Source organism: Cygnus olor, chromosome 2, assembly GCF_009769625.2.
Source record: "Cygnus olor isolate bCygOlo1 chromosome 2, bCygOlo1.pri.v2, whole genome shotgun sequence".
NCBI lineage: Eukaryota > Metazoa > Chordata > Aves > Anseriformes > Anatidae > Cygnus > Cygnus olor.
Window position 1 is genome coordinate 147003160 of NC_049170.1, and position 26731 is coordinate 147029890.

Sequence of the window (26731 nt, forward strand, 5' to 3'; positions counted from 1 at the left end):
CTTCTTAATGATAGAAACCATAATGTGTCCCCAGTATAGCACAGCACAGATAATTGTAGACAGGAGTTTAGGGGTATTTTTGGCTTTGACAATTAATGACTGCCTGCATGAAAAATTTAATGCATTGCATCACATAAAAAAAAAAAAAAAACACCAAGAAAAAAAACAGTGGCACATTTCTTCAGAGAGTTCCCTTGAGCTCAGTTAAGCCAAACAAAATCAAAATGGCCAGATCTTTAAATCAGCACAAACAGAAAACCTAAGTAATGAATACAATTTTATGGAGTTCTTCAGGCCAGATCTTGCTTACTTGAAGAACTCCACTTAAGAAGAAAGGGATGAGGAATCCCAGGAGCAGCAAAATCACAGTAGCAGATGTTTGTAGTCTGGTTCTAACCCCACATAATTAGAATAACAGACGAATCATAACTTCTCATTTCCTCATCCATGTTTTCTGTTTAAGATTGCTTGAGTCCTTTGTTTCCATGCTCTGTTACTGTGCATCCTTGTTATTTATTAAGTGCTGTTTGATGCAAATATTTGGAGATATGAAGCCATTGTGTCTTTGCTGTCATGTTTTTTTAGGGACTCTAGTCAAAAAAAATTCAACTATTGCCTCCTTGGAAGGAGGCTCAGAATTTAGGTTTTGTCTCCATCACCCTTCCCACCAGGAGGACCAGAGAGACACTCACTGAATATGTGTCTGTGCATATGGCATGGCATGGCATGACAGTGGTGATTGCATGAGATGGAGTCAGCACCGAGTGGCACCGAGGCACTGGCATCCACACACAAGGGAAGACTCACAGTTACTGACTCATTCCCCACCACAGATCCTCCTGAAGGGAAGGCACGTGCTGTCTGAGAATAACTTCTGTCAATTACTGCTAAGAGGCAGTAATTCATTTCCAGATCAATTAAGTCTAGAATTAAAAAGTAAAAATAAAATGTTATTGCAGAAAAGAGGCCAGTTCCAGCTGGGGAACTGGCAGAAGCAGCATCCAGCAGGATGCCAGCCTAAATCCATTTGCAGTGCTCATCTGCACCCTGGTGAAATCGGTTTCCCACTTGCGTGAGCAGGCACAGCGCCATCCTGCTGCATGGGTACTGGGGTGAGTAGCCAAACGCTCATGCGCACGCGTTGACTGTGGGCAAGCAGGGCACGAAGCCAATCCCAGGAATGTGGAGGCAACAGCACGGCCGGAGCCTCTGCACGGATTCAGCAGCTAATGGACCGTGTCAGCAGCACGAAGCTGGAGTCACCTCGGGGATCAGCCAAGCAGCCTCCTCCACTGCCTGAAGTCATTTTTGTCACCAAGGGATCAGGTCTTAAATTGCACAAGAAACAAAGAGGGAGGAGAGGAAGAAGAGCAATTGGAGATTTCTTAATGGCAGCTTGTGTGATCAGACTCTGCTTACCGTTTGCATAGTCCTTGTTCTTTTGATTAGGTCATTGTTTTTTTGGGAAAAAAACATGTCTGATGGGATGCAGAAGGGTGGATGCTTGCATGGCAAATCTCTTCTGTGCTATAGAGGCAGGGAGCAGATAATATCAGAGGCAGCTTCTTACCATTAACTCAGCTCTTCACAAGTTCAGATTTTCTCTGAATTGCTTTTGGCTGGTTATAGCCCAAGGGTACGAGACCTCTCTACCACAGCATTGGACAAAAAAAAAAAAAAAAAAACTGCCAGGATGCACTGGTTCCCCTCAGCACGTACTGCTCTGACCAAAATGCAAGCACCTAGCAGAGAGTGTGGCAATTTTCTGTCCCTTAGACTGAAAGTGACCGTGAATCCTATAATAAAGTTGGAAACTCCAAAACACTTGGAGAAATGACAATGCCACATAATGTTTTACTGATAATGTTGGACTTAGTCCAACACTGTCCTTGGAACTGATTTAATGTTACTTCTAAACTCATAAATTCCTTTGAAGACTGTCATAAAAGCCCACATATTAAACAAAGCCACGCACCAAATTTTGTTGATGAGAAATAGTGTGCTGATTTATGAGCCTTTCTTCTATATCTATATTGCTATAGCCAGAGAACAGACAGATTAAAAAGCAAAGCACCCAAGCATGTGTCACTTTCTATGTGGGGATGAGACAAACACAGACTTGAAGTTTGGGAGAATCCTGCCTTGGGGAAAAATGCTGAAAACTCAGTGGTTCACAACAGTTCCCATCAACAGCAAAATAATTGCTCTTCAGAAATCTTTCTATAAGCCCTGTAGCTTGAATTTATCCTTACCAGGGATTGCTGAGCATTAGTTCCAAGTGACGTGAATTACTCCAAATGGTAGAAGTCACAGCAGCCCTTTTATCCAGTCCATGCTAGTGCTGCACTTTATACGTTGAACTACTTTTAAACTAAAACCCACTCATATTGTATACTTACAAGTATCTACACTTCAGAGACATGCATGTGAAGTGGGGACTGGAATGCAGTCTTCTGGTTCACAAACCAGAAGTCAGAAGCCTCAGAGTACTGGCAATAACCAGAACTGAGAAGATAAATGTCTCCTCATTTTAATCTTTCTTCTTTACCCGGAACTTGGAGCTGTAAAAAGTCTAATTCATTATCGGGTTTAAAAATAAACAAACAAAAAAAAATAAAACAGTTTTCTGAATATGGACTGGGTGAGTTTTTTTTCCTTTGACTTTGTTAAGATGTCAAGCAGAAAATATGCCACCACCATCATCCCCTTCACTACCAAACAGTCTCGCAGTCAAGACAATTAACTAGGAAGGTGGGAGAACAAAGTTCAAAACTTTCTTTTTCTTGCCAGAAATACACCCACGTGGACATGAAACCAACTTTACGATATGTGTTACACAACACTGTGCGTCCCCAAACAGCAAGGAAGCAATAGAGGAGGTAAGGGAGAGTTCATCAAGTTGGGCAGGCAGATGTTTCAGACACATTTGGCAGCAGGGTTCAGGCAGTGGCCGGGGCCAGGGACTCTGAGAGCAGCAAGTCAGCCCCTTTGGAGCAGTAAGCAGTTACTGTTACCGTTGATGGTGGTCAGGAGGCCACCAAAAAAAATAAATAAATAAAGGTCAGGAATGCCTGTTTCAGGCTGTGCCTGTATTATTACATACCTATGGGCTAAGAGGGAGGTGTTCAAGCTTCCTCTGGTCTCCTGTGGATTCTTCCTTTTCTATTGTGTCTCCTCTCTAGCTTCCTTGCAACTTTGCCTTCCCATTTTACCGGATGAGTTCATGAATCCTTCAGGGCAGGTAGCTGCTCCCTGGTTTTGTTTTTTTCTTTTTTGCAAAGTGCTGAAGAAAGTGCTAAAAGCTGTTTGATTCTGGCTGTGTTTGGAAAATATGTGGCAGAGTTCAAACTGAAGAAGAAAAAAAAAAAGAGAGAGAAATTAAATACTCTGTAAATCTATATAATCTATAAATGCATGTGTTCAATCAGAAGGTCACATGAGTAATGCAAGCCTCCATGGCTGAATTCTAGGAGCAGGAGACTAAGATCCCATGGGAATGATGTGCTTGTGCCTTGAAGTTTTTTCGATGTTCTTCAAGATAAGGAGGTTTCATATAAAATCCACAGGTCAGCACATGACCTAAGTACCACTTACACGTTCAAGTGATTTATCCTGGGCACCAGCTTAGCGTCTGCCATCTCTGGTGAATGTCTCGTACCTACCGGCCAGCTTTCTCTGCAGCACCCCACAGAGTTCACCACTGCAGGGAAGGGTTGAGAGCGAGCTGATGAGCAAAGCTCAGGTTTGCACTAGCACAAGGCTTCTCTAAAAAGGTTAAAGAGAGCAGGATCAACCTGTTTTATTTTTCCATGGTGGGGAATATGCCTGTTCTCATGCACAACTTCACTGCTAATCACAACTAGAAACTTAGAAAGCAAACACAAAAACTAGATGCTTGTTTGGCATCAGTTCACCAAAGTGTCTTTAGGTCTGTTTCTAAATATAAATATTTTCATTAACCATGTAATCCTCTGTTCAATTGCTTACATTAATTAATTTAATTATTTATTTTTAGAGAGGAGCCTCAAACCAGCATGGGAAGGTCGTAGCTGGGCACGACAGAAATGTGATTCCAGGCAGAACATCACACTTGGTTCCTCTTTCTCAGATACCAATCCTACAAAGAGCACTGGGGATGTTTGAAATCCAGGGCCAGGACTGAGCTCCATGACTCAAGGCATTATGTGAACTCTAGGAGCAGAGTGAAAGAGAACCCTAAAAGACAGAAATGCCTGAGATAAGGCTGTAAAAATCTAAGGCTGGTTAAATGCCCATAATCTCTCGTGTGTAAACAAATAGTTAAATTTCTGTCAGGGAGCAGCATGTTCAGTTTTCTGAAGAAGCCATATTTCCCAGAAGGAATTACATAAATATTTATGAAAATAAAGCAGGAAATATTTTCCCAGGGTAGGACACTGTTCAGCACTACATCAGGTCAGCAGAAGCTGGGGTTTATTTTGTCAGTCTTCCCCTGGAACTGAATCATTGCCCTCTTGTTTGCAGAAATCTGTTCTGACACAGGAAGAGGCTGCACTTAGATAAACAGAATTACAAACCACACTGAGTATTTCACTTTCTATCGCATCTGTGAATGCATATCTGAGCGCCTTACTATTTTGAACAGCTTCTCTGAGTGATTGCATGGAAAATAACAATAGGTATCTGTCTCAGGCTTCTCAGGAAATCTGATGCCATATGAGTAAAGTCAAAAGAATCTTCAGTAGAATTAAAAGCCAGCAGACTGACTGTCAGAGAAGCCTTCACAAAGAAAGTGTTTATGACTTGTTCACTGTGAGCCAGTAAATTCTAGTAAAGTGCAAAAGCTAGAAACATGAAGTTGCAATGCAGTGCTACCTGAGGGAGCAGAAGTCACACACAACTGAGGTAGGTTTAACAAACTGGGTACAGTGTCTGTTCAATAGGACATCTCATAAAGAGTCCAGCAGCTCTCTGAATTATGGTCTGCACCCCAAGCTCCTTCTGAGATCTTGGTACTGACCAGCCCTTCTGCTCCCTGAGCACCAGCTCTCTCCGTATCCCTCCTGCCTCGCAGCACACACTTCCAGCTGGAATCTGGTCAGCTTTTCTGTTTAAGGGCTAAATGAAGAAGGTAGGAGGGGATAAAAGGGTGAAAGAAGAAGTAGGAATACCCCCAAAAGGGGTTGTCAGCTCTAAAGCAGACCTAAGTTACTCCAAAACTGCCATCCCTGAGTCAGACCTGGGAACATTCAAGATCATCTCTCAAGGTACCAAACTCAACAGAGTCAAACTCCGTAGGGAAGCCAAGGAGATCATAGCTGAGAGGGGAACATCTATTCCTACGCTGCTGGGCTGCCCCTCAAGTATTTAAGAAAAAAATTCCTAATATCATTACAGTCCTATGAATGTTGTTTACTGAATATAGAAACAAGGAGATTTTGGAGAATTTTTGTCCTTGTTCAGTTCTATTTTGGCAGCTGTTTGGACGCATATTAAGGTCTAGTCATTGCTTATATCTTACTCAGAGAAATAACACTGGTGGAGCCTTGTGTTTACAGGCTCAAGCAGACAGTGCATGGTGTCAAAACCAAAAATGACATTTTACAAAACACCCTTAGGTTTACTTTCCTCTCTACACTTGGCAAACCACACGGTACCACTTTCCCTCTTCCATTCTCTCTAAGCTTTGCCATGATGATTGATGTATCCATTATGATATCCTGATACACTCCAAATCATCATGATCTGTTATACCAGGAGAATAGAAAGACATGTAGGAGCCCAAAACAGATAAATATTTTCTTTTTTTTTTTTTTTTTTTCCTTTTACTTCAGATGCTCCCAGGTTTATTCGGTATACTGCAGTACAGAAAATAAAAGTTCTCCCTAATACTAAATTTAGTTTAGAAAGGTTGCCAGCAGATTCTCAGCACCTCTGCCTGAATCAGTCCATGGTAATGGACAGGATGTGTTAACCTGGAGTTCACCCACAGAGTCTGGGAATCTATGAATAATTTAGATTGGCTGTAGAACTGGCCATCTTCTGATGCACACCATTTTAGGATGTCGTCTCTATTCCTTATCATTTAAGGAGAGAGTAAGTCATAAATGACTTACTCCTTGTCATTTAACTACAAACATGTGCATAACCAAGTCAAGGTAATACCAACGAGCAAGGAAGTGCTTGGGCTTCAAGGAGGATTAGTACTACAGGAAGGTTACCTGACTACTGCTCAGCTCAAAGCAACAGAATATTTCAGGATTTTCCTTTGTGTCTTCTGGTGGTTTCCTTGTAAAACATTCACGCCTTAAGAAATGTTTGTTTTATGTCTTTTATGTCTGGACAACACTGCTTAGTTTGTTTTTCTCCCTTGCCTACAGACATTTCTCTAAGCCCGATTCAATAAGAATTAACACGCACAATAGGCAATGTGCCTCATTAAATCTCCATCAGCAGTGAAGTTGCTTGAGGATCTTTCAGTGAACCTGGTTTGATAAATACTGATTCACCAAAACCCAAGATTTTTGTTCTACTATATCTGTTGTGATGGATTTCCTGGTAAGGAAGATATTCTAGCCCCAGGATGGAATTTCTTGTCGAACATACAAGAGGACATAACTGATTAACAAAAAGCCCTGTAATAACAGGATAACCTTAAGGCTGCAGTGCAAATGCTGGTTTGAGTTAGGCAGAGAAAGCATTTGAATATGGATCTCTTACATTTTAAGTAAGTGGCGTCATTACCAAGCTCTTGGATATATTAAGCTCTGTTTCTCAATGTGTGTTTAGGGGTTTTGTGACTTTTATGGACAAAAAAAATTGTAGGGTTTTGATTTCATTTCTAATGTGGAATGAGAACATTTGAAAATGATCATAACAGTAGTATTCAAAAAGGTTGTCTGCCTTGTCCCAGTCAGTAACTTAACTGGTTAAACAAATGGATTCCGGTCTCACTTACACTTACCCCTTTTTATCACTGATAAATAACAAAGAATTCACTGCAAGTCTCTCAGTATTGTGGAGCAGATAGCATCATTCACGTCACTTTGGCAACATTTCCCCAAATGCCTCCTCCAAAGCTAAGTACACTAACTTCCCACTCCTACGCTCTCTATTCTTGCTCTTACATTGACCTTCTGCTCACAAAATGGAAAGTGAAGAGAAGAAAAAGATAAATAAAACAGATTTACAGTGTACAAGTCGGAGGCACAGTGCCCAATGCAAATCACAGAGGAACAAGTTTATTCCTGGTACAACTCTATCCATCTCTAATCCCAGCTTTTGCTTTCCTCCCCCTCTAGCTGTGGCGTATCTGTTATCAAGGCCACATTTGAAGGTGTTAGTTAGATAACATTCTTTAGCACTGAGACCACTGTTTATTTCTGAAAAGTACTGTATACAGTTTAACAAAAAAGAACAGTGTTTTGAAAAATGGGACAGTCTGCAACCAGGCTAGAAAGAAAGAGAGAGAGAAGTCTCCTGACCCCTCTTGGGGCTTTGGCCAACAGTTTATCCCACATGAAAGCTTGAAATCAAAGCCTTTCTGCAATACCTTTAAGAAAAGGCATCCACTTTTACATCCCTGCTGCTACTTTTTCTGTCTACTGGAAGACTAAAATATTGTGATGCTAAGGAATTGATACTCTTAAATAGCGGGGAGAGCACCTCAAAAGCTATTATTATAGGAAACATATTTTTTGAAAATAGAAAGCAAATGTGCCCTCACTCAATAGGAAGTTCAACAGAGTTGCTCAGCTTTTTGAGTAGCTGTCTGCTTTCTTGTGTAAGAAACCAGAAGTTAGCAAAATTCCTGGAAAGATTATAAATACCCATCTCCCCTTTCTTTACTGCCAAGCTTCCTAGAATAATCTGCCATCCCTGGTTAGTGTGTTCCCCGTAAGAGAAAGCTGGAGGTTTTTCTAGGAATAGAAAAAACATACGGATGGACAGCTGTCACAGTCCCTTCCAAGAGGATATATAGCACTGCTGCATGCTACCTTGGGGCCTGTGCTGTACCACTGTCCTGATATATCTTCTCTCCCAGTTAGCAAGTAGAGGAAAAAGGTGGTATGAAAGGATGTTCTGCAGTCATTTAACCTCGTGCTACTTTGGCTTTAATCCTGAAGTTTGTCCTTCTGTGCTGTGCTTACCAAAATAATTTGGGCTTGGAGCAACCATTGTGGAAAAATCTGTAAGCATAAAACCATCATTTGTGGGTTTCTGGCTCAAACAACCATTGGTAAAATCAACTTTTCATCCCCCGCTATGGGGGCTTTGGGTAGATGGCATCCAAAAGGAAATCACACCAGTGACTTCCACCCACAGCAGACTGGCAGCTAGTCCCTTGTCACAAAAGGTCTCCTTGGAGAAAAGCTCTTGTGGTAGTCTTTCTACACATTATAAGGAGGCTGAGTTACTCTTCCAGAACAGAACCAGCCACAAGTATCCTATAACTAATTAGTACTCACTTGGATACAATACCACAGTCTTTTGTCTCTTGAGTAAGTGAAAAGCTGGGCATGAAGAATCAGCAGGGAAAGGAAAAAAAAGAATGACAGAAGAGATTATCCCCATATATTGAAGAAATTTTCCATGGCAAAAGCAGCTAAACATCTCACAGATAAGAGAGAAATTGGAATAAACAGCTGTCAGTGTTAAATAAATATCCTGGATAATGTGCAGGACAGAAATAACTACAGCATCATCAAACTCCTTTCTTCACTTTATTTAGCTGTTCGTGCATGTAGCTCCCAATCTTTGCACTGCTTCAGTTAGCAGAGCATTTATTTTTGAATCAGCTACATTTGTTAAGACTGTAAAAACGAAAGGCATTTCCTGAGAAGCTACAAGGATGAGCAGCAAGAAAGAGCAACAGCTAAGGAAATACGGGACCCTAGTTGTGCTTTTCATCTTCCAAGTTCAGATTTTTGGTTTTGATGTTGACAATCGACCTACAACAGATATCTGCTCGACACACACAATTTTACCTGGACCAAAAGGTGAGGAATATGAGGTTACTAATGCTGAGACCAGTACTGATAAAGGCTGATTTTTTTTTTAAATAGATGTGGAACGCTTGTGGCACAGGCTGGGGATGAAAGATCTAAAGTAATGCAGACTGTACAAATGTCTAGAAAAGTGAAACTGTAATGGGGGAAAGTGATGAAGCAATGAGATTTGAATTTGCTTTTCTTTAGTTTCAGGAACTGTCTCGCATATTCTCATATATATTAAAGTTGTCCTTTTGCACCTTTTTCCAGCCACGTAAATCTTCTCTTACTTCTTGTATTCATTACACAGCCGGTACAGGTAGCAGCTATAAATTGAGAAACTTTGTCTGAAAGTAAGCACCTATTTTGAACTGTTAATGCTTCACTTTGCATATAGGTAGAGAGAGAAATGCAATATTTAAAATGATTGTATTGACATCATTTCCAAATGCTTACCTGTAAACAGAGCTCTACTGCATTCATCAGACCTGATCCAGCAGCTCCTGTTGAATTAAACAGCACCTTCACTGCAGACCTCAACAAGAATTAGATCAGCTCTGGCATGTGCAGTTCTTTTGTCTTCAAAATTCTTTGCAAATATCTGAAACCAAATTTTCTGCATTAACTTACTTTTTGGGCAACGTAACTAATGTCAATGGAATTGCCTGGAGGGTACCTCAGCCAAAAATTAGGACCACGATATACAAATCTATCTTGCAATGAGAGATCTAAAATCTATATTCCACACCATGGCTACTGCAGTTCGAACTATTGCTTTCTTTTTAGTAATTCATTGTATTTTTCTATAGGCTACAGATTGAGAGGAAAAAAAATTGCAACTGATTTAAATTTTAAGCAGAAAAAAGATTATCAAGTCAAAAGCATTTCTCCAGACTCATTTGTTTTTATGACAGATTATTCAAATGCATGTTGCTTAAAGGACCATTTTTAATCAGCAAATTAATTTCTTTATGATTACAAACCAAGCTTAAACTTTTGCTGCCACAGCATAAATGTAGAGAGATGTAATGATTCCCAGGGGAGCTAGTGGGAGTTTGTTTAGTTAGTACATGAATAATGGCAGGCTGGAGAACAAAGTTTGACAGAATTGTGTTTAACAAGTCATGAGGCTAACGAGGTGGTCTTGTGACAACGTGAGAGTAGTTGGGACTCCAGGTGGTTTCTGTGGTCTAGCTGGGACAGGGAGCATTTCAAGGTTAGATACTATGATTCTTTGCAAGTGCGGTACTGAGAAAGTCAGTATATATCCATTGCCAGTCCTACTGCCCCCTGGCTGATACTGAGATGGAGGAGCCAAACACGTGTTGGCAGGGTCCTCACTACTACTGTAAAATTAGATTACCACAGCCAGGATCTATGATTGGTAAAAGGAGTGTAAATCAGCTCCAAGTTACTGGCTCAAATCCATTGCAGGTCATCAAATATGTTTTGCAGTCTACGTGATACGATCCTATAGCCTGATTTCAGTTCCTACCAGATCTGAGCTCATCCAGGGCAGTTATAAGCTGATGACGGTGAGCTGGGCAACTAAAGACAGAGCTGGCTGGGTGTGTGAACCACCCTGTTCCTCCTCAGGCATCTCTTGTAGTTAGTGATGAAGCTTGCTGGCCTAATATGGCAGAAGCCAGTCTGTCCTGCTGCCAGTTTTCCTCTATCCATCTTGTGTCTAAGGACTCAGAGCACGCGGTCCCCAGCTTAGGACCACACAACAGCCACAGGCAACACTTTTCTGCCCAAACTTTAACCCTGACAACAGGCAAGGCTCAGACTACCACTGCTGTAAGGTTTATTTTCTGTGCTACATTTGTTGTGCCCTTTTGTCAGACATTCTCCCCAATATAGGTTTTGACCCACCCTGCACAATTTCCTCCACCTCACCTCCCATTTACTCGGTGTCTTCAGCTATGGAGGTCTCACAATTCAGAGGTGCTGAGCTCCCACAGTACAGTGGCCAGCTTCTCTCACCACCACAAGCCAGATTCCTGTTGTGGCAACTTCCTCCTTCCATCTGGACATTAATGGGATACATGGAGTATCTAACGGGACCAAGCACCTAGATGTGCAAGGAATTCAAAGGTATTAAATAGCTGTGCAAAGCTGTGGTGGCACAAACTGCCCTGTGGACTAGCTCCACTCTGTGGGCCGCAAGTGGGATCGGCCTTGGTACCACACAGCAGCAATGCTGCTCTTCCCATCACACAGCACCATGGAGAGGAGGCTAAGGGAGGAGAGAGGATGTCTGGAGAGATTCAGACCTTATCACTAAGCTCTTGCACTGTTGAAGGCTGCAGTACTCACTTCATCATTTAGGCATTCATAGTTACTACAGGAGCAAGCACTTGACCTTCCTGCATGTTCACCCTAAAGATCACCTGTTCAAAAAGAGTCATCGGTGTCACTGCTTGTACAAACCACTTGTAACTTTTCCAGATAATTTGTGTAAGCCAAGCTCTTCCCTTTCAAAATTATAGCCTTGTTTATGCTCAGAACTGAGAAGTCACCAGTGAGGTATAATATGAGTGATGGGATGAAAAGAAAGGGTAATTCCAGGCTGATCACCAGGAAAGTCTTCGCACCAGTTGTGACAGACCCACCAGCTCCCAAAGTGTGTCAGCAGAACCACAAAACACAAAGAGCTAGAAAATACTCTGGAAGGACACAATCTCCTAGGAACAGGAGAAAGACAGTAGAAATCCTGCGTCTTTTCCACTTTCAGTTGCTATGATGAAAGTCTGCCTGAGTTAAACTCTTCAGCATTTAGAAATGATTCGGGGTTTCAGCCTGACCCCTGGTGGTTATTTGTCATCCAAACCAGGCACTCTGCAGTCCCCTCCATCTATTTTCTGCTTTTCCATTCCTGATGCTAGAAAATGAATGTTGAGGTCTGTTTTTAAAGAATGATGCAAAGAAGTTTTGTAAATATTCACTCCAGGAAAAAAAAAAGGGGGGGGGGGGGCGGGGGTTGGAGCGGGCGGGAAGGAGCATAAGAGAAAAGCAAAAGCTGGTCCTCCTTTCCCAGTCTCATTTTCTATGCAATGCTCAGGTCACTTCTCAAAAAGAGGGGAATTTTTTAATGAACATAGCCTTGGTGCAATGGCTGTCTTGTCCTGCCTCCTTAAGAAACTTTTTGAGGTACATGGCAAATTGGCTTATATAGAAGTTAAAAATAGAAATCTGAGAAGCATTTTCTAGGACACTTATTGAAATATTGAAAAAGAAGCAAATTTGTGCTTTGGACCAAAACATGTTTTTAGTATTTGTAACTAGTGATTTGGGGTGTTTGATGTGAGACATTTAAGAATGAATTGGATTTATCTGGGCTGGTTTGGTGCAGGACTTCTGAAATCTTAGGTTAGGTAATACTTATCCACAGCTGACTAACTAGGACAGTAAAGACCAAATTCTGTACTCCATTAACTTCTTGGGTCCAAACAGAACCAGATCTGGCATAAATAACACAATGAATTTCCCAGGGTAGCCAAGTGCTTGGACTAGCAAAATTAGTCATGGCCCTGTCGCTCACTTTCCACCCTTCCGAGCCTGGAAATAGGCTGGCGGCTGCTGATCCTGAGAGAGGAACTGGGAAACTGTGGGAAGGCAGCAGTGAACGCTGTGAAAGGAAAAGCACCAGCTGTCAGTCCATGCTCTGGCCTGAGTAAATCAACAAGCAACAACGTGAGGGCAGAGATAAACTGAGAGCCCAAAACTTTGGCTACTAAACTTCCATCAGAAGCTTGAATAGGGGGAGAAGAATAAGGCTGGCATTGCACAAGTGCAGAACAAGGCTAAAGCTGATTTCATGTGAATTTGGAGGAGTGTGTCTGAACACTGACTCCAGATCTTACTATCTTGCTATCAGGTCCCAGATCACTCCCTTTGAAATCCAGACACAGGAACTTCAAAGGCCTTGAATCAGGCCCAGGTTGAGAAACTGGAATGAGATGAAATCTGAAGAGTATTGGGAGTTTCCCATAGCAATTCAGATGGAAAGCATTTCCTTACTATTATTGCTGACAAATGATGCTTATAAACTCCATGACTTTGGCTGGCTCCTCAAAATAGCATTTACTGTGGTCTCCAGTATAGCTGTCCATCTCGCAGCTTTAATTGTGCTTACGCAATTCCACTCCTGGAAAATCTAAAACTCTCTCAGAAACCAGATATGTTGCTATCCACATTTTCTTCCGAAAATATAAAGTGCCTTACCACATCCTATAGGCTGTTCAAACCTATAACTAAGCTTCCCTCTTAGCGCCTCACGTTTGATCTGAAGAGCCCTTTATAATCACCACATAATTCTGTTTTGTCATGAATTTTAGCCTTCATGTATTTTAGCACATGTTAAGTTTCTGATGTTTATCAGCCTGAGTTATAAAGCACGTACGTGGGCACTTAAATACAAATTCAGAAGATATCAGGTCTGTATTTCTTACCAATGTTGTTTTGATTCCTCACCCAAACCACTGTAACCCATGGGTCTTTGAGATCACATCATAGTGGCAGGGGATCAGGTGGAGAAGCTTAAATTGGGACAGATCAAGTGAAAGATGAATCAGAAACAATTTAAATGATTTCTATGTTATTAAAGGCACAATGTATGTCCCATCCGTGCACAAAGGCCCACACTTTCAAATAATCCAGGTCAGTGGAGCTTCACAGAACCTACTGAGGGTTTGAGTGTGGCCCATGCAATACAGTAGAAGTGGGTATTTCTAGTGAAGTTAATATCTGCTAATAAGTGGAAAGCAGAAAAGTGAGCAGATAATCCAATTTATTCTTGAAGATTCTTTCAGTTTCACCTGGAAAGGTGACTGGGCCCCTGCTGTCTAACTTGATGCTGGGTGAAAAAAAGACAGTGACCAAGAAATTGTAAGCAAAATGCTTCTGTTCTCATAGTGCAACCTGTGGAGCCTTGCATGTTCCCTGCAGGGCACCTGGAAGAGTGGCTGTGGGTGAAGTTAAACACTACAGCTGGACTGATCTGTCTTTTTTTTTTTTTTTTTTTTTTTTTCCCAAAAGGGGAGGCCCAACATCTTTTTCTTCTACTATTCAGATCATATGGTCCTACCTTCACCTTGCGCTGGCTCAGCTGTTTATTCATCAAAGTCCTCACTTAGCTAGTTTAGCTTGCTAAAAATGTGTGTTTTTATTTGCCATATTGGCATTTCCCTTTTCATTCCCATAATTCCTTAAACACAGGGTCAGAAGAGTGCTCGAAATCACCCAGAGTGGGACAGAAGCACGCAGGTCAGTGCTGGGGTCAGACAGGAGGAGGAAGGCTGGGGAAGGGCACATCACGTCGGATCGATTCCAGCCAGATGATACCATTTTACTCCAGGGCAGGACAAGAAATCATGTCCTCACTAGTCGTATGCATCTTGGAAACAAGAACCCCCACAGCTACGGGAAATTCGCTAAGTGTCTAAAAGACAACGAAAGTGAAATTAGAGGAAATCTTCAGTCTTTCCATTGACGTAACTGTGACATGCTTGTACAATGGAAAGACAAACTGTTTTGGTGTTGGGTTTTTATTTATTTATTTATTTATTTATTGGAGTCTGCGACTCCCTCTGGTGACCAAACCTCTCAACAGAGAGTACACATTCAAGTGCTGCAAAGGCTCAGCGTCAGTAGGTTGCAGACTGTACATGGTGTGTCCTTTTTGCTGTTCAGACTGTCTGATGTAGGAGAAGAACTGTGCTTTAGCCCACCAAAAGCAGAGTTTCTACCATCTGAAAGGGATGCCCAGGAGTGTGGAGGAAGGTACCCGGGGCTGTGATGCATGCTGAGCCTGCAGGCTCAGGGAGCTGAATCTGGGACTTTTGGGAGGGCTCTACCAAGAAAAGGCTTTGTCCTTCTTTTGCTTCAGAGGAAGCATTTAATTGATTCACTGTAAAAGAGAGGCTTAAGAGACATTAACATTTATGGAGTATTTTTGGTCAGGAGACAGGAATTGCAGCTGACCTGAGGCCACGGCTTGTCAGCACACCTGGAGACATGTCTCAGTAAAACCCTGCGTGGAGCCGGGGAGTCTCAGCAGGGCTGTGAGTGAAAAGGCTGGATACTAAGTGCTCCTGGAGAAAAACATGCCTAAACTCAGTTAGGAGCCCCCCCCCCAGCTTCAGCTTCCAACCAGCCCGCAGACTTGCTCTCGCCCATATTAGGGCTGTATCTCCCGGTAAACATGGTCTCTGTAATCCTTGGGGGTTACAGCCTGATTCTCCAAGATCCAGGGTCAGACCCTAATTGCAGGGCTTGGGGAGCCACTAAACATATGTGAACAATTTAACCTGAAAACTTCCTCTGTTCGTGAATACAAACCAGATAGACTGCCAACAAAAGACTGAGGAAGGAAATATAAATCACCCGAAGGTCAGTAAATTCTTATTAATTGCATTCTTACCAAATGTGACCTCTCAACACTGCATTGTTCAGTGAAACTTCTAAAGAGGCAGAGATCCTTTCAACTGCCTAAAAATCCTGCTGATTATCAGACCTTCAGCGTTTCCCTGAGCTTGTTTATAGGAGAAGAAAGGACTCGGTTTTCTCTCGCTCAATTACAGTTACTGTTTTCTAATGGCCGCAGAAGTCATTTACTGCTTATCGTTTCCTCTTTTGTTCTGCCTCACGCAGTCCCAAACTGGAAGAGTCAGTCTAGCAACTTATTGTTTCATGTGTTAACTTAAATATTCTGATAATTTAAATCTGTGACACAGAAGAAGTGAATCAGCTTGCAGGAATATGAACAGGTAGAGAAATGGCCATGCTTCAGCTACTGGCTGCCAGTGTTTCATCCACAACCATATCAGGCATACGAGATCAGGATCAGATTTTTATTTTTTATTTATTTATTTTTTTCCTGTAAGACAATTCATGTAGCATAAAGCACAGTGGTACAAAAATTGAAAAACTCAGTCCAGAGCAAAACCAGGAGTTAGATTTCCCTTTCTGTCAGACTACAAAATAAGTGACTGGTACAGGGGGATGCCCTGTCCATATGAGGTCCCAGAGGAAAAAGAGAGATGCTTATTATAAATTAGAGGGAAAGCCAACTCAACTCCTGTCCAAAACAACCTTTCACACACCCTCCTACCTCATTGCGAATCACAGTAAAACCACAAGGGGGGAGCATAACCCAAGAGTTCACATTTTTTGCCAAAATTTGAGATCACTGCACACAACAGCTCAAGGCGGGCACAATGGATTTATAATTATAACTCCATATTTCCAAGTACTGGGCTTAGTCCAGTACTAGATTAACAATGAAATGGTACCACTAATTAATGCTGTTGGCTTCTACCCTTGCTTTGCAATAGCCTATCCATTCTCAGATGTGATACTGGGAGGAAAGCAGGATTTCCCTTCTCCTCTTACAGATAGGCAAATTAACATTATTCTCATTTTCCCAGGTAATGGAACTAAGGCAGAACATGGTAGGCTGATTTATGCCAAGATGAAACAGGTGATAGGTCTTCCTTCTAGATGGTTTGAGCAATAATTGGGACTACATGGGAGACGTTAGCAATAAAAGTTGAGACACCTCCTAATTTCTCAAAATCTCCAGAACAAACTTTCCCACACCTTTTACTCCTTTTACCTGCCGGCTCTGAGTCTAATGGCGCATACGCAGGAACCTAGCTTCATCTCTGGCAGCCCCACCTGTACAAAGTCTCAGAAAAAGCCACTGCATCTTTAGTGGCTCTAAACGTTGTAACTGAGATTGGAAGAAAACATCTCTGGGAAGTAATCACAGCTTCTCTGCTGCTATATTGACTTTCTTTCCAGGATTCTATTTCTAAGATTAAGTGCCTAAGCAATGCTTTGAGAACAGCAGCCTCGCCAGAGCCCTTAACCCAATAGAGCGGTCTGCAAGCCACGGGGAAGGTGACTGGGTGGTGAGGGTGACAGGTAGTCCCCTGGGTAGGGAGGTCAGCAGGAATCTCATCTGCTCTCCTGCATGACACAGCCCAAAGAAACTCCCTCAGCTCTTTCTACACCAAACCCAGAATTACAGCGTCTCTTGCACATGGAAATTCATTGCACAGGTAAAGGCTGGACGTGAAGAGGCTCCTAGGTCTCCCTCCCCTGCTGTACAGCGTGGCCCATTTGTTAAATAACCCCATGCTACATTTCTAGTCAGAACTCATCCAGCTTTTCCAGCCTTTTAATCACACCCTGATTCCCTTCTGTTATCACATATTTCTTCTCCTGCATGGCTTTGCAGACCATGAACACACCAGCTCTTAACTTTTTCCTGAAATTTCATTTTACAAGCTCTTTGCCAACCTCTGGGAATCTTTCTGAATTTCTGTCCTACTACGAAGTGATTCTTACAGTTTTCTGAAGAGTTTCACAGGTGGGTTTAGAATGGACAATTGCTTCATTTCTCAGTCATAAATGATGTTAGCACTGAGGTCAACAGCAAAATTAAACTGCAAATTCTCTGGCTCTGCTGTCTGATGACCTCCAGACAAGAGCCCAGTACAAGCAGGCATCCTTCCATCTGCTTGAGGCTCAGACCCAAGCTTTATCAGGATTTTAAGAAGCTTGGCTTTTGGAAATACATACGGACTTATCAAGTATCTTTGAAGAATCCGTGAGAATAAAAAGATGTTTAAAACTTCTGCTTCTGGCTGGTTACAACCTTTTCCTTTCCTATTTTGTCCTGAGGCAGCTGGAATTAAAAACAAAGTGCCTGAGTGAACTAGCACACACATGTGAGGTTTCTTCCTTTTCCCTCTCTCTAACAAATGCTCCCTCCCTCCAACTCAGACTGAATTTCAGCCCTTTATCATTTGCTGTTTGGACCACTGACCACCACCCCCAAGGTTATCCTGACTGATGGGGTGAGTCTGCCCACCACAAGGGAGCCCCAGCACTACAGATTTTGTGGCACACACTCACGTGCCAGAGGACCCCCTGCTACATTTTGTATGCTGCAGTTAATGTGCCCCATTTCTCTTCTCTCATCACCCAGTGGGACACCCCATGATATGCTATGTCTTGGCTACAAAAGTAGCGGAAGGTAAATAATGAGTGGGTAGCTTTTTTTTTCACAAAACAGTGAGGACACCCAAAGAAACAGTCAATCTGAAAGCAACCACGGGAAGTTACTTTCTCTCCCAGCACATTAAATCATCAACATCTTTGCTACAGGATATTGTAGGGACCAAAAATCTAACTGCATTTAAAAGGCACGAGACTAATCCGTGCAGGGTAGAATAAGAAGTGGCTCTCACAAGCTGCCTGGATGTGGTCCTTGGGTCAGGTAAGCCCTCCAACCATTGCTCATGGGGAGCAGTCACCCTCAGCACACCCAGTTCTCTGAACACCTTCTTCCAGGGCTGGAGACACCATCCTCGGTGAGATGGGTTACTGGTCTTGTCGTGTAATCTGTCCTTCTCTTCTGTCCTTCTTCTTGTCTTGCAGACAATGGTAGGGAACCGGAACGGGGGGGAGATTTTGGAAGGCTGTCTGTATTCAGTGGTGGTCTTTTGCTGCAGGAGGGTGTAGGTGTCCCCCCCAGTACTTGTCAAAAAAAAAAAAAAAAAAAAAAAGTGGAAAGATGTCCTCAGGTTTTGGATCAAAATTAAGAATTCGAAGATAAAATAATCTCAGTTGTACCTCTGGTATTTTGTTTTGCTGCATAACCTTGAATGAAATTCTGTGCAACTTCTTTCCTAAGGAAAGAGATAACATTTCTTTCCCATTACTAATTGCTGTCTTGCTCTTTCAGACTGTAAGCTGCTCAATGAGAGACTGTCTCTTACTATACGTATAGGCAGTAACCTGTGTAACAGGACCTTGGTCTCATTTGGAGGAATCTCTGCACTACTCTAATGAATGATGAATGCAATGAATTTACTTCCTCCAGATACTCTGTGAATGACTAATTCAAAGTAAAGTATTGGAGTAATTGTGAAAGACGTTTGTTATGTTAACACAGGCCACCTGTCAAAAACTGAAGGCAAGACTTCTGCCACACTAAGTGCTAAGGTCTATGCTAAGATCTATTGCAACACATTTATAATCCTCTTGTTTCTGTAGCATCTGCATACCTTGAACTCAGAGTCACTAGGAACAATTAATAAATTCAATTGTCTCCCTTGGCATTTCTCCCTGGTGTGTTCAGGTTTTCCAATATTTATCTACTGAATAAATTCAATTCATTTATTTATCTGCTTTACAGCTAATAGGCCTTAAAGGATAAGAATTGGTGTTGGTGTATAATCCTTATGCTGGAACAGCTTCCCCCAAAGGGAAAATTGTTAGCTTTTCCTAATGGTCAGATGATCAGATTCATCAGCTCTTATTTGGAAATTTATCCCATGGCTACTGTGCCCTCAATGTGAAATAAAAAGAAATCAGTAGAAAAAAAAAAGATAGTGGACTTTACTTTCTGAGAATGTATAACTGGTCTTACTGCACTGAGTAAAATGCCCCATGATGCTTTATTTTATGTTTCTGGAAGGGGATGAAGGTGAGAAAGGAGACAGAGGAGAAGTTGGCAAACAAGGAAAAGTTGGACCAAAAGGACCTAAAGGTATTTATGTCGGTTTGTTGGCTATTACTGGTATATGAATATCAACATACACAACTGTACTGGTGCATATGATCAGTGCTGTTTAATGCTTTTCATTCCTCTTGCCCCGGTGGATTTCACAATGCCTGTCAAATATTAATCAGTGAACCTAACAATGCTCTAAGAGTTTGGGGCAATTTGTGCCAATAGATACCGAAGCTACACCTGGCAATAAATCTAAAGTAAATTTCATGTAATAAATCAGCACATTTACTGCTGATCTCCCAAGTGACAACCATAAGTGTGATACAGAAGACTGATAACTACCTAAATCATACGTACAATCAGGAAGATCACTGTTCTCTTAGTGAAATGATCCTTTAGGTGTAACTGAATTTTGAGAGTTACTTCCTGGCAATACATCAGGATGCTCAACAAAATTCAGTCTCAGCTGTCCCCATTTTGCAGAAAAGCAAACTGAGAAACAAAGTTCCTCTGAGCAAGCAGCATCAGGGCTGAGAGCAAGGAGCCAAAGAAGTGTCAGGACTCATATTAAACATATCCCACACCTTCACAGCGAGCTGAGCAGAGCACTCTGAGGCACCAGACGGGATAGCGTCAGCCTTGTTTGCATACTCTAACTCAAAAGCTTAATGTATCATTAAAGTTTAATGATAATGCAATCCATGTTCTTTCTTCCTTGACAGTGGTCTAATATTTTAAGTTTAATCAGAAAAGTTTCTAGCTTTATAGAATCTTTAAAAACATCCTGTTATTACTGTTATAATGAAAACCTTTTTCATTTTTAAATGAACTCGTATGGCTTTGCTTCTTACCTTAAAAAGATCAGGTAAGATTCAAGCAGACCATGTAACAAACCAATTAAGAAGTGACTTAGTGATGTTAACTTCAGTGTGCAAAGTGAGACTTCCTAGAAATTAGAACTTAAACTATCAATCAGTCAAAAAGGCATCCATTATTTCGGTGCTGTGAGGACTGGGAAAGCATACACAGCACAACAAGTAGTTCCCTATTTGTAATCCTGCTTAGATGGAGGATTCCCAGCAAAGCCTGAATACTTAACCTCCTGAAGAAACCCAAGGTTTTTGTCTGGGGTAGAGAAAAAATCAACAGAGAAACACTTCCCAAGCAACATGCTGATGGCCTGGGTTGGCTGTGAAGTTAAATCAATACTCATGAGGAGTTTTAGTTTATATTTTCTGTACGAAAATATGATGTTTGTGAGCAGCTGAACAGGCAGTTTTGCTAAGGTGCCTTGCAGTGCCCTGTTGGTATCCCACAGTAGCAGCGATCTGAACCTGTGCTGCCAGCAGGGTGCTGCTGTGGACCTTGTTTAAAGGCTGGTTTCTGGTGTTGGAGTCACTTTGCTGCTCCCTGCCAGAAGAGCGGGGCTACCTGTAACCCTGTGGCTCACAGAAACACTTCAGCAGCCCAGGCTGGTACAAGCAAGCTTCGTTTATAAAACTTTCTATATAAAAGTTAAACCATAAAGCTCGTAATGTGTTCACCTGTGTACTCACAGGAGCACACTTGTGTCTGTGCCTTACATTTGGACAGTCCACGCTCAGGGAAAACAGCAGCAGAAAAGGTCTAGTGTCTTGGGGAAGAAACGACAGAAGCCATCCTTACCCTTTTCCTCCTGTTTCTTCTCTCAGGAAACAAAGGAACTGTGGGGGATGTCGGTGACCAGGGAATGCTTGGGAAAATTGGTCCTATTGGTGGAAAGGGTAAGTCCTGGTCTGGGAACTTTCTTGTTTGCTTTTTTTTTTCCCCTCAAGGTAAATATGTGTTTTGTGTGAGTTCCAGGTATGGAGGTACATTAAATACCTGCTGTGACCAGTGGTCTCCAGAGAAAACTATGCATAAAGATCAGTGATGAGAGCCAACTGAAATAGTTTTATTTCCCATGTGCAATATATCACTTACATGGCTAAAAATAATTTGCTATGTGAGTTAAGAAATCAATCCTCTGAGATGATAAAAGAGAAAGGGAGAAAGTCTGGCCCTTGTGAAGGAAGTACCAAAATCTTCTGATATCTTGGAAAGAGATAGCCGAACTAGTGCCTCTGCTTTAGATGCTGAAGGGCCCGAGTCAATACTCTGCTGGTGCTCAGGATGCCACGCCTGGTGATCCGCACTGGTGTGGGAGACGTGAGCAAGGGATGCCCAGGACAGCTGGGTAAGGGAAGGATTTTTAGAGTTTTAAGAGAGCACTTACGAAATGCAGGACAACCACTCCTTGCAAATCAAGGCAGACTCCAAATCTACTTGGATAATCATTTCAAGAAATTATTGGTCTAGTAGCCTGAAAAGAGGCTCAGGCTTTCCTTTTAGAGCTACTTAAGAAGAAATATTACTTCTGCCACAATGAGACCTGCCTCAAAAGCTCAGCAGGGATCCACTATCCTAAGGGGAACTCTGTGGTCTCTAACCAAAGCATCAGCCCAGACAGGCGGGTGAGTGAGTGGAACAAGCTCTCCTGGGAGCTTCTCAAGCCAATACTTTTTAATAAACCTTTGATGGCCCCTAGCCAGCCGCAGTATCAGGGAAGAACAAAAGAATTTGGCCTGAGGGATTAATTTTCAAAAGTACCTAGACAACTGAAGACGCAGATAGCTATCTCCTAAGATGTCTCCAAGCACCAAAGGAGACTAGAATTTAAGAATCCAAAAACTGTTTATCTGGAAGTAAACCAATGCTCTCAGCCTTTAAATCAAGCTGTCATCCTGACTGTATAATGTATTGCCCCCTTCTAGGTGGATTTTTTTCTCTTTTCCTTTTTTATTTGCAGAAGCAAAGGCCACTAAGTCACTGTTTAGACTGACCATTAAACATTCAAGTTCTTAATGAAGCAACCCTGAAATTTCAGTATATTAGTGTGCAGGCTGTCAAGCGATATTAATTAAAATGCCAGCCAGCTCCTGATTTCTATTTAAAAAATAATAATACAACCATATAAAAGAAAAAGCACATCAAAACATGGCTATCAAGAAAGTAGAGCAAGTATTAACATTATTTTGCCTCCGAAGGTTTTAATTTTTAAAAGAAGAGCTGACACTAATTTCGGATAAAGTCCATCTGCTCTTGATCCAGACAGCCAAGACTTTTGACAGCTGTCAAATCACAGCTGAGATTACTTAAAAAAACAACAACAACAACAAAAAAAAACACGCTGGTCACCTTCCTTTATTAGCGTAGTGTTTGGAGAAGCAATTTTATTTTATAAAAAATCATTTTTATGAATCACGGTACAAGGGGAAAGCAGCTGGAGGAAAATAAATCCCATTTCCATGAACTACACCTGAAATGAAACACTGTTCCTTACTGACCTCGTTTCATGCAGGTGCTAATTGCTGCCTGCAAACATAATCTGTTGCACACATGAATTCGGTGGCTTAGTGACCATCAGCCCCATCTGGTCCCTTGTCCCAGCATGAAGCTACCGATCCCAGGAAAGGGCTCTGTCCTGAAAGGCAATGAGAGAAGCCAGGTCTCACCTCCCTCAGGTTTTCTGAGTGCTTTCAGCCTCTTGGGATCACTGGGCAGTTTATATTTAAAGCAGTACCAGGAACCAGCAGCACTCAAGATGCCTGTGTTATCGGTGAGTTAGTTATTAAAGAGTTCTCCTTATTTTCATTCACCAGAATTAATCATGGCTTGTTTGACTTGGCACATCTGCCAGTACAGTACGTCTACCAGTACGGTACATCTGCCAGTACAGTACATCAGGGCTTCCTATCAGAAGCACACCACTAATATATTATTAAACAGGGTTCTCAAATACACTCCCCTGACATATGTACTGTCTGAGATCTGAAAATGTATTTTCCTTTTTATTCAGGTGACAAAGGAGCCAAAGGCTTATCCGGGGTGTCTGGAAAAAAGGGAAAAGCAGGTATGCTGTTCATCCTTCTCTGAAGAATGGTTGAGTTTTCTGGGTCTCTGATTTCAGGGTTGGTTTGTCTGGAGAAATTTGAGAATGGGTGAAACAAACAGGAAAAGACTGAAAAAGTTATGTTTAGCAAAATGAGGACTTGGCAGGGACATGACTGGTGGCTATGAATATAAAAACATTCACAACACAGGGAGAAGTTACCTAAATTAATAGAGAACAGTTGATAAGATGAAAACTAATGTGTAAACAGGCCAGGAATATTTTTATACTGGAAACTAGAATAAAGTTTCTGAATACCAAAGGAATGAAGTCCTTTAATAGTTTCCTAATAGGATCACAGGGACAGAAATATATGTGATTTTAGATAGAGCACAATCTGTTGTCAGATGAATGCAACACATTTGCTAAGAGGAGAATTTGGATTTGATGACCCAGAAGGTTCTTCTCAGTCCTAATAACCTTGAATGTTTTCCCACTTTGAATGTTCCACTGTGTTCATTTATAAGACATTTCATATCCAGCATCAGTCTGCCTCTTCATGGGAAACCATCAGCAAATTGTTTTCTTCCTGAGAATAAGAGAGGAACAAACAAAACCTACATTAAGCCAAATTTCAGTTTACCAACAAAAAATATAACTGAGACTTCAGTGCTTGACAGCCATTGATTATTTGAGTTGGTATCAACAATTTCTGCTGTACCACAGCTGTATGCAGCTGATCACTAACACGATCCTTCTACTGAGGTATTTCCAGTACCACCTCAATGCATCCTCCCAATACTCTTTTACTGAGAAAACAGTGGTGCTGTTGTTTCTGTCAGAAGTCTAGGAATCAGTGCTGTTTATGGATACAGGAGTGCCAAAGGACACCTTTAGCATTCAGATGTGACACTGTGTGATCAACACTTCAAGCCAGTTCTCGGTATCCAGATGGAATTGATGATGAGAGGGGCAGGGGATGTGTAAATCCTACACTGATACAGGTGGAAGGAAGATGGCAAACTGTTCCATCCACATGTTTAAAAGTCTTCAGAAGATTTGGAGGTGGGCTATGGCTGACCCTACACATACACATATACACACACAAGTATTTCTGAACAGATAAATCCTCTGTCCTTTGCATTGCATCAGGCACGGTCTGTGACTGTGGAAGATACCGCAGAGTTGTTGGACAACTGAATATCAACGTTGCTCGGCTTAACACATCCATCAAATTTGTAAAGAATGGTAAGGGTTGTTATGTTGTGTATTTGCTGTGATTTATTTGGCTCTCATAACTTTTGTCACTGCTATTCTTCTACCATTGTTCTGTGGTAGCATCCAGGCAAAGACAGAGGGCTCACCGTGCGATGCAATGCGAACACATACAGAAAGTAGGCAGTCTTGCACCTGTGAGGATACAAAGAGCTGATGAATAAAAGCAAATACAATACAGCAATGATCAATAGCACAACTGAAGGGATCATAGAAAGAACCAGGCACCACTTGCTAACTGCCTCTGCGCTGCTGGCCTGCTCACCCTCAGGCTCAGTGGCCACTCAAGCAATGAAAGGAAAAAAGTTGGTGCAGACCTGGTCCAAAGAGCCAGGAAAAGCACTAGGAAACTCTAGATTTTGCTGCTGCTGTGCAGGAGGACTGCATTCATGGTACTCTCCTCATGCCTTCCCTCACTATGAGTGTCACTGTCCTGTAATAAGGGAGACACCAGAACCCTAAAACCATGGGTTATAAAAAGTCACGTTTGCAGGCAGTGCTGTCAGTGGGACAGTGAAAAATGTCCCTACCAAAAGGAAGGAAAAGCATTTCCTGGCATGGCAGAGATTTTGAGAAGGCTCCACAACCTCTTCTAGGCCTCAGTCAATATCTGTAAATTAAAATGTGTCTGAGACTGTTATATGGCCAGCTGGCGCAGCTCTCATCTATATTACTAAATCCTGCAAGACTGAATGGCCATACCAGGAGTGGTCCACCACTAAACTGTGCCTGGGGTAACTCCGGAGTTGTGTGGGAAAATGTTATTTGCCCCAGGCCAAAGCTCTGGCCAGGACCAGTCCAGCAATCCAACAGCAGGGACAATCAACTGCCAGTTACCCAGGAATGCTTCTTGGCACTGCTTTATTCAATAGGATACATGTTGCCTAAGAAGTTTGCCTTTTAAAGCTGCTGAGCAGCCACAGTTTCCTTCCTAGTCAATGCCCCTTAGTGGCTACAGCAGCTGTGAATATCAAGCTGTATTTAAAATGGCTTATTTTAGCAGTAGCATTGACTTTCTTCTGCATGGAAAGGGCGCAGAAGCTATCCATACCCCTGTGTTCCTATCCCACAGCACTCTTTCACAATCTATAACATAAAATGTGGCAATATGGCAATGACAGGAGTGTCAATAAAGCAACAGGGGTGATCCAGAGTTATACACTGCTATTTGTCCATTTAGCATGCCTTAATTCGGTAAAATTTACTTGAAGGACGTCTGGTACTCAAGTGTCACAGGAGACACATGCCAGTCAGGACTGAAGAGCCCTTGTCCTAGTGCATGCATGATGCTTGTCACTCCCACTAGTAGTCTCTGATCATGTCCTTATTGTTCATCATAAATTCAGTGGTGGGAATAGTTTTCCTCCCTCCTTTCATTAATTCTGACGTAAAAAACCATCAAATTGAAACACCTTTGATAGCTGCTGAAATGCCATGAATGATTTTTTTTTCACCTTTAGTTATAGCAGGCATCAGGGAGACAGACGAGAAATTCTACTACATCGTCAAAGAAGAGAAGAATTACAGAGAAGCCCTGATCCACTGCAGGGACAGAGGAGGAACACTTGCCATGCCTAAAGATGAGGCAACCAACGCCCTGCTTGCTGACTACATCTCCACGAGCGGTCTCTTCCGAGCCTTCATTGGGATGAACGACATGGAAAAAGAAGGGCAGTTTGTGTACGCAGACAGCAGCCCGCTGCAGAACTACAGTAACTGGAAGGACGGGGAGCCTCACGACTCCACTGGCAGCCAGGACTGTGTGGAAATGCTCAGCACAGGAGAGTGGAATGACTCTGAGTGCCAAGTCACCATCTACTTTATCTGTGAATTCCTCAAGAAGAGAAAATAAATGTGCCACAAAAGACATCTGGCACCTTCTGTACATGCTGTCATCCCTCCTCATTCGTCCGCTGTAGGGAAAGCAGACAAAGAGGGATAAGTCTCCCTCCAGCCTTCACTTCACCAGGTTAAAAAATAACTACTGCTAGATGGCAGTGACCATAAAGTCAGCTCAGGTCTCCAATTCACCAACTGTGAATTTTTAAT

The 26731-nt window shown here is 42.1% G+C and overlaps 1 protein-coding gene across 1 annotated transcript; it reads left to right on the forward strand.

Moving 5' to 3' along the window:
* Positions 1-8627: 8627 nt before the first annotated feature.
* COLEC10 (collectin subfamily member 10) lies at positions 8628-26563 on the forward strand. The gene is made up of 6 exons (XM_040546946.1): positions 8628-8978; positions 19462-19533; positions 21189-21260; positions 23375-23428; positions 24560-24655; positions 26143-26563. Exons 1-6 carry the CDS (start codon positions 8831-8833, stop codon positions 26532-26534), a joined length of 834 nt encoding a protein of 277 aa, XP_040402880.1. The 5' UTR covers positions 8628-8830; the 3' UTR covers positions 26535-26563.
* Positions 26564-26731: the final 168 nt, after the last annotated feature.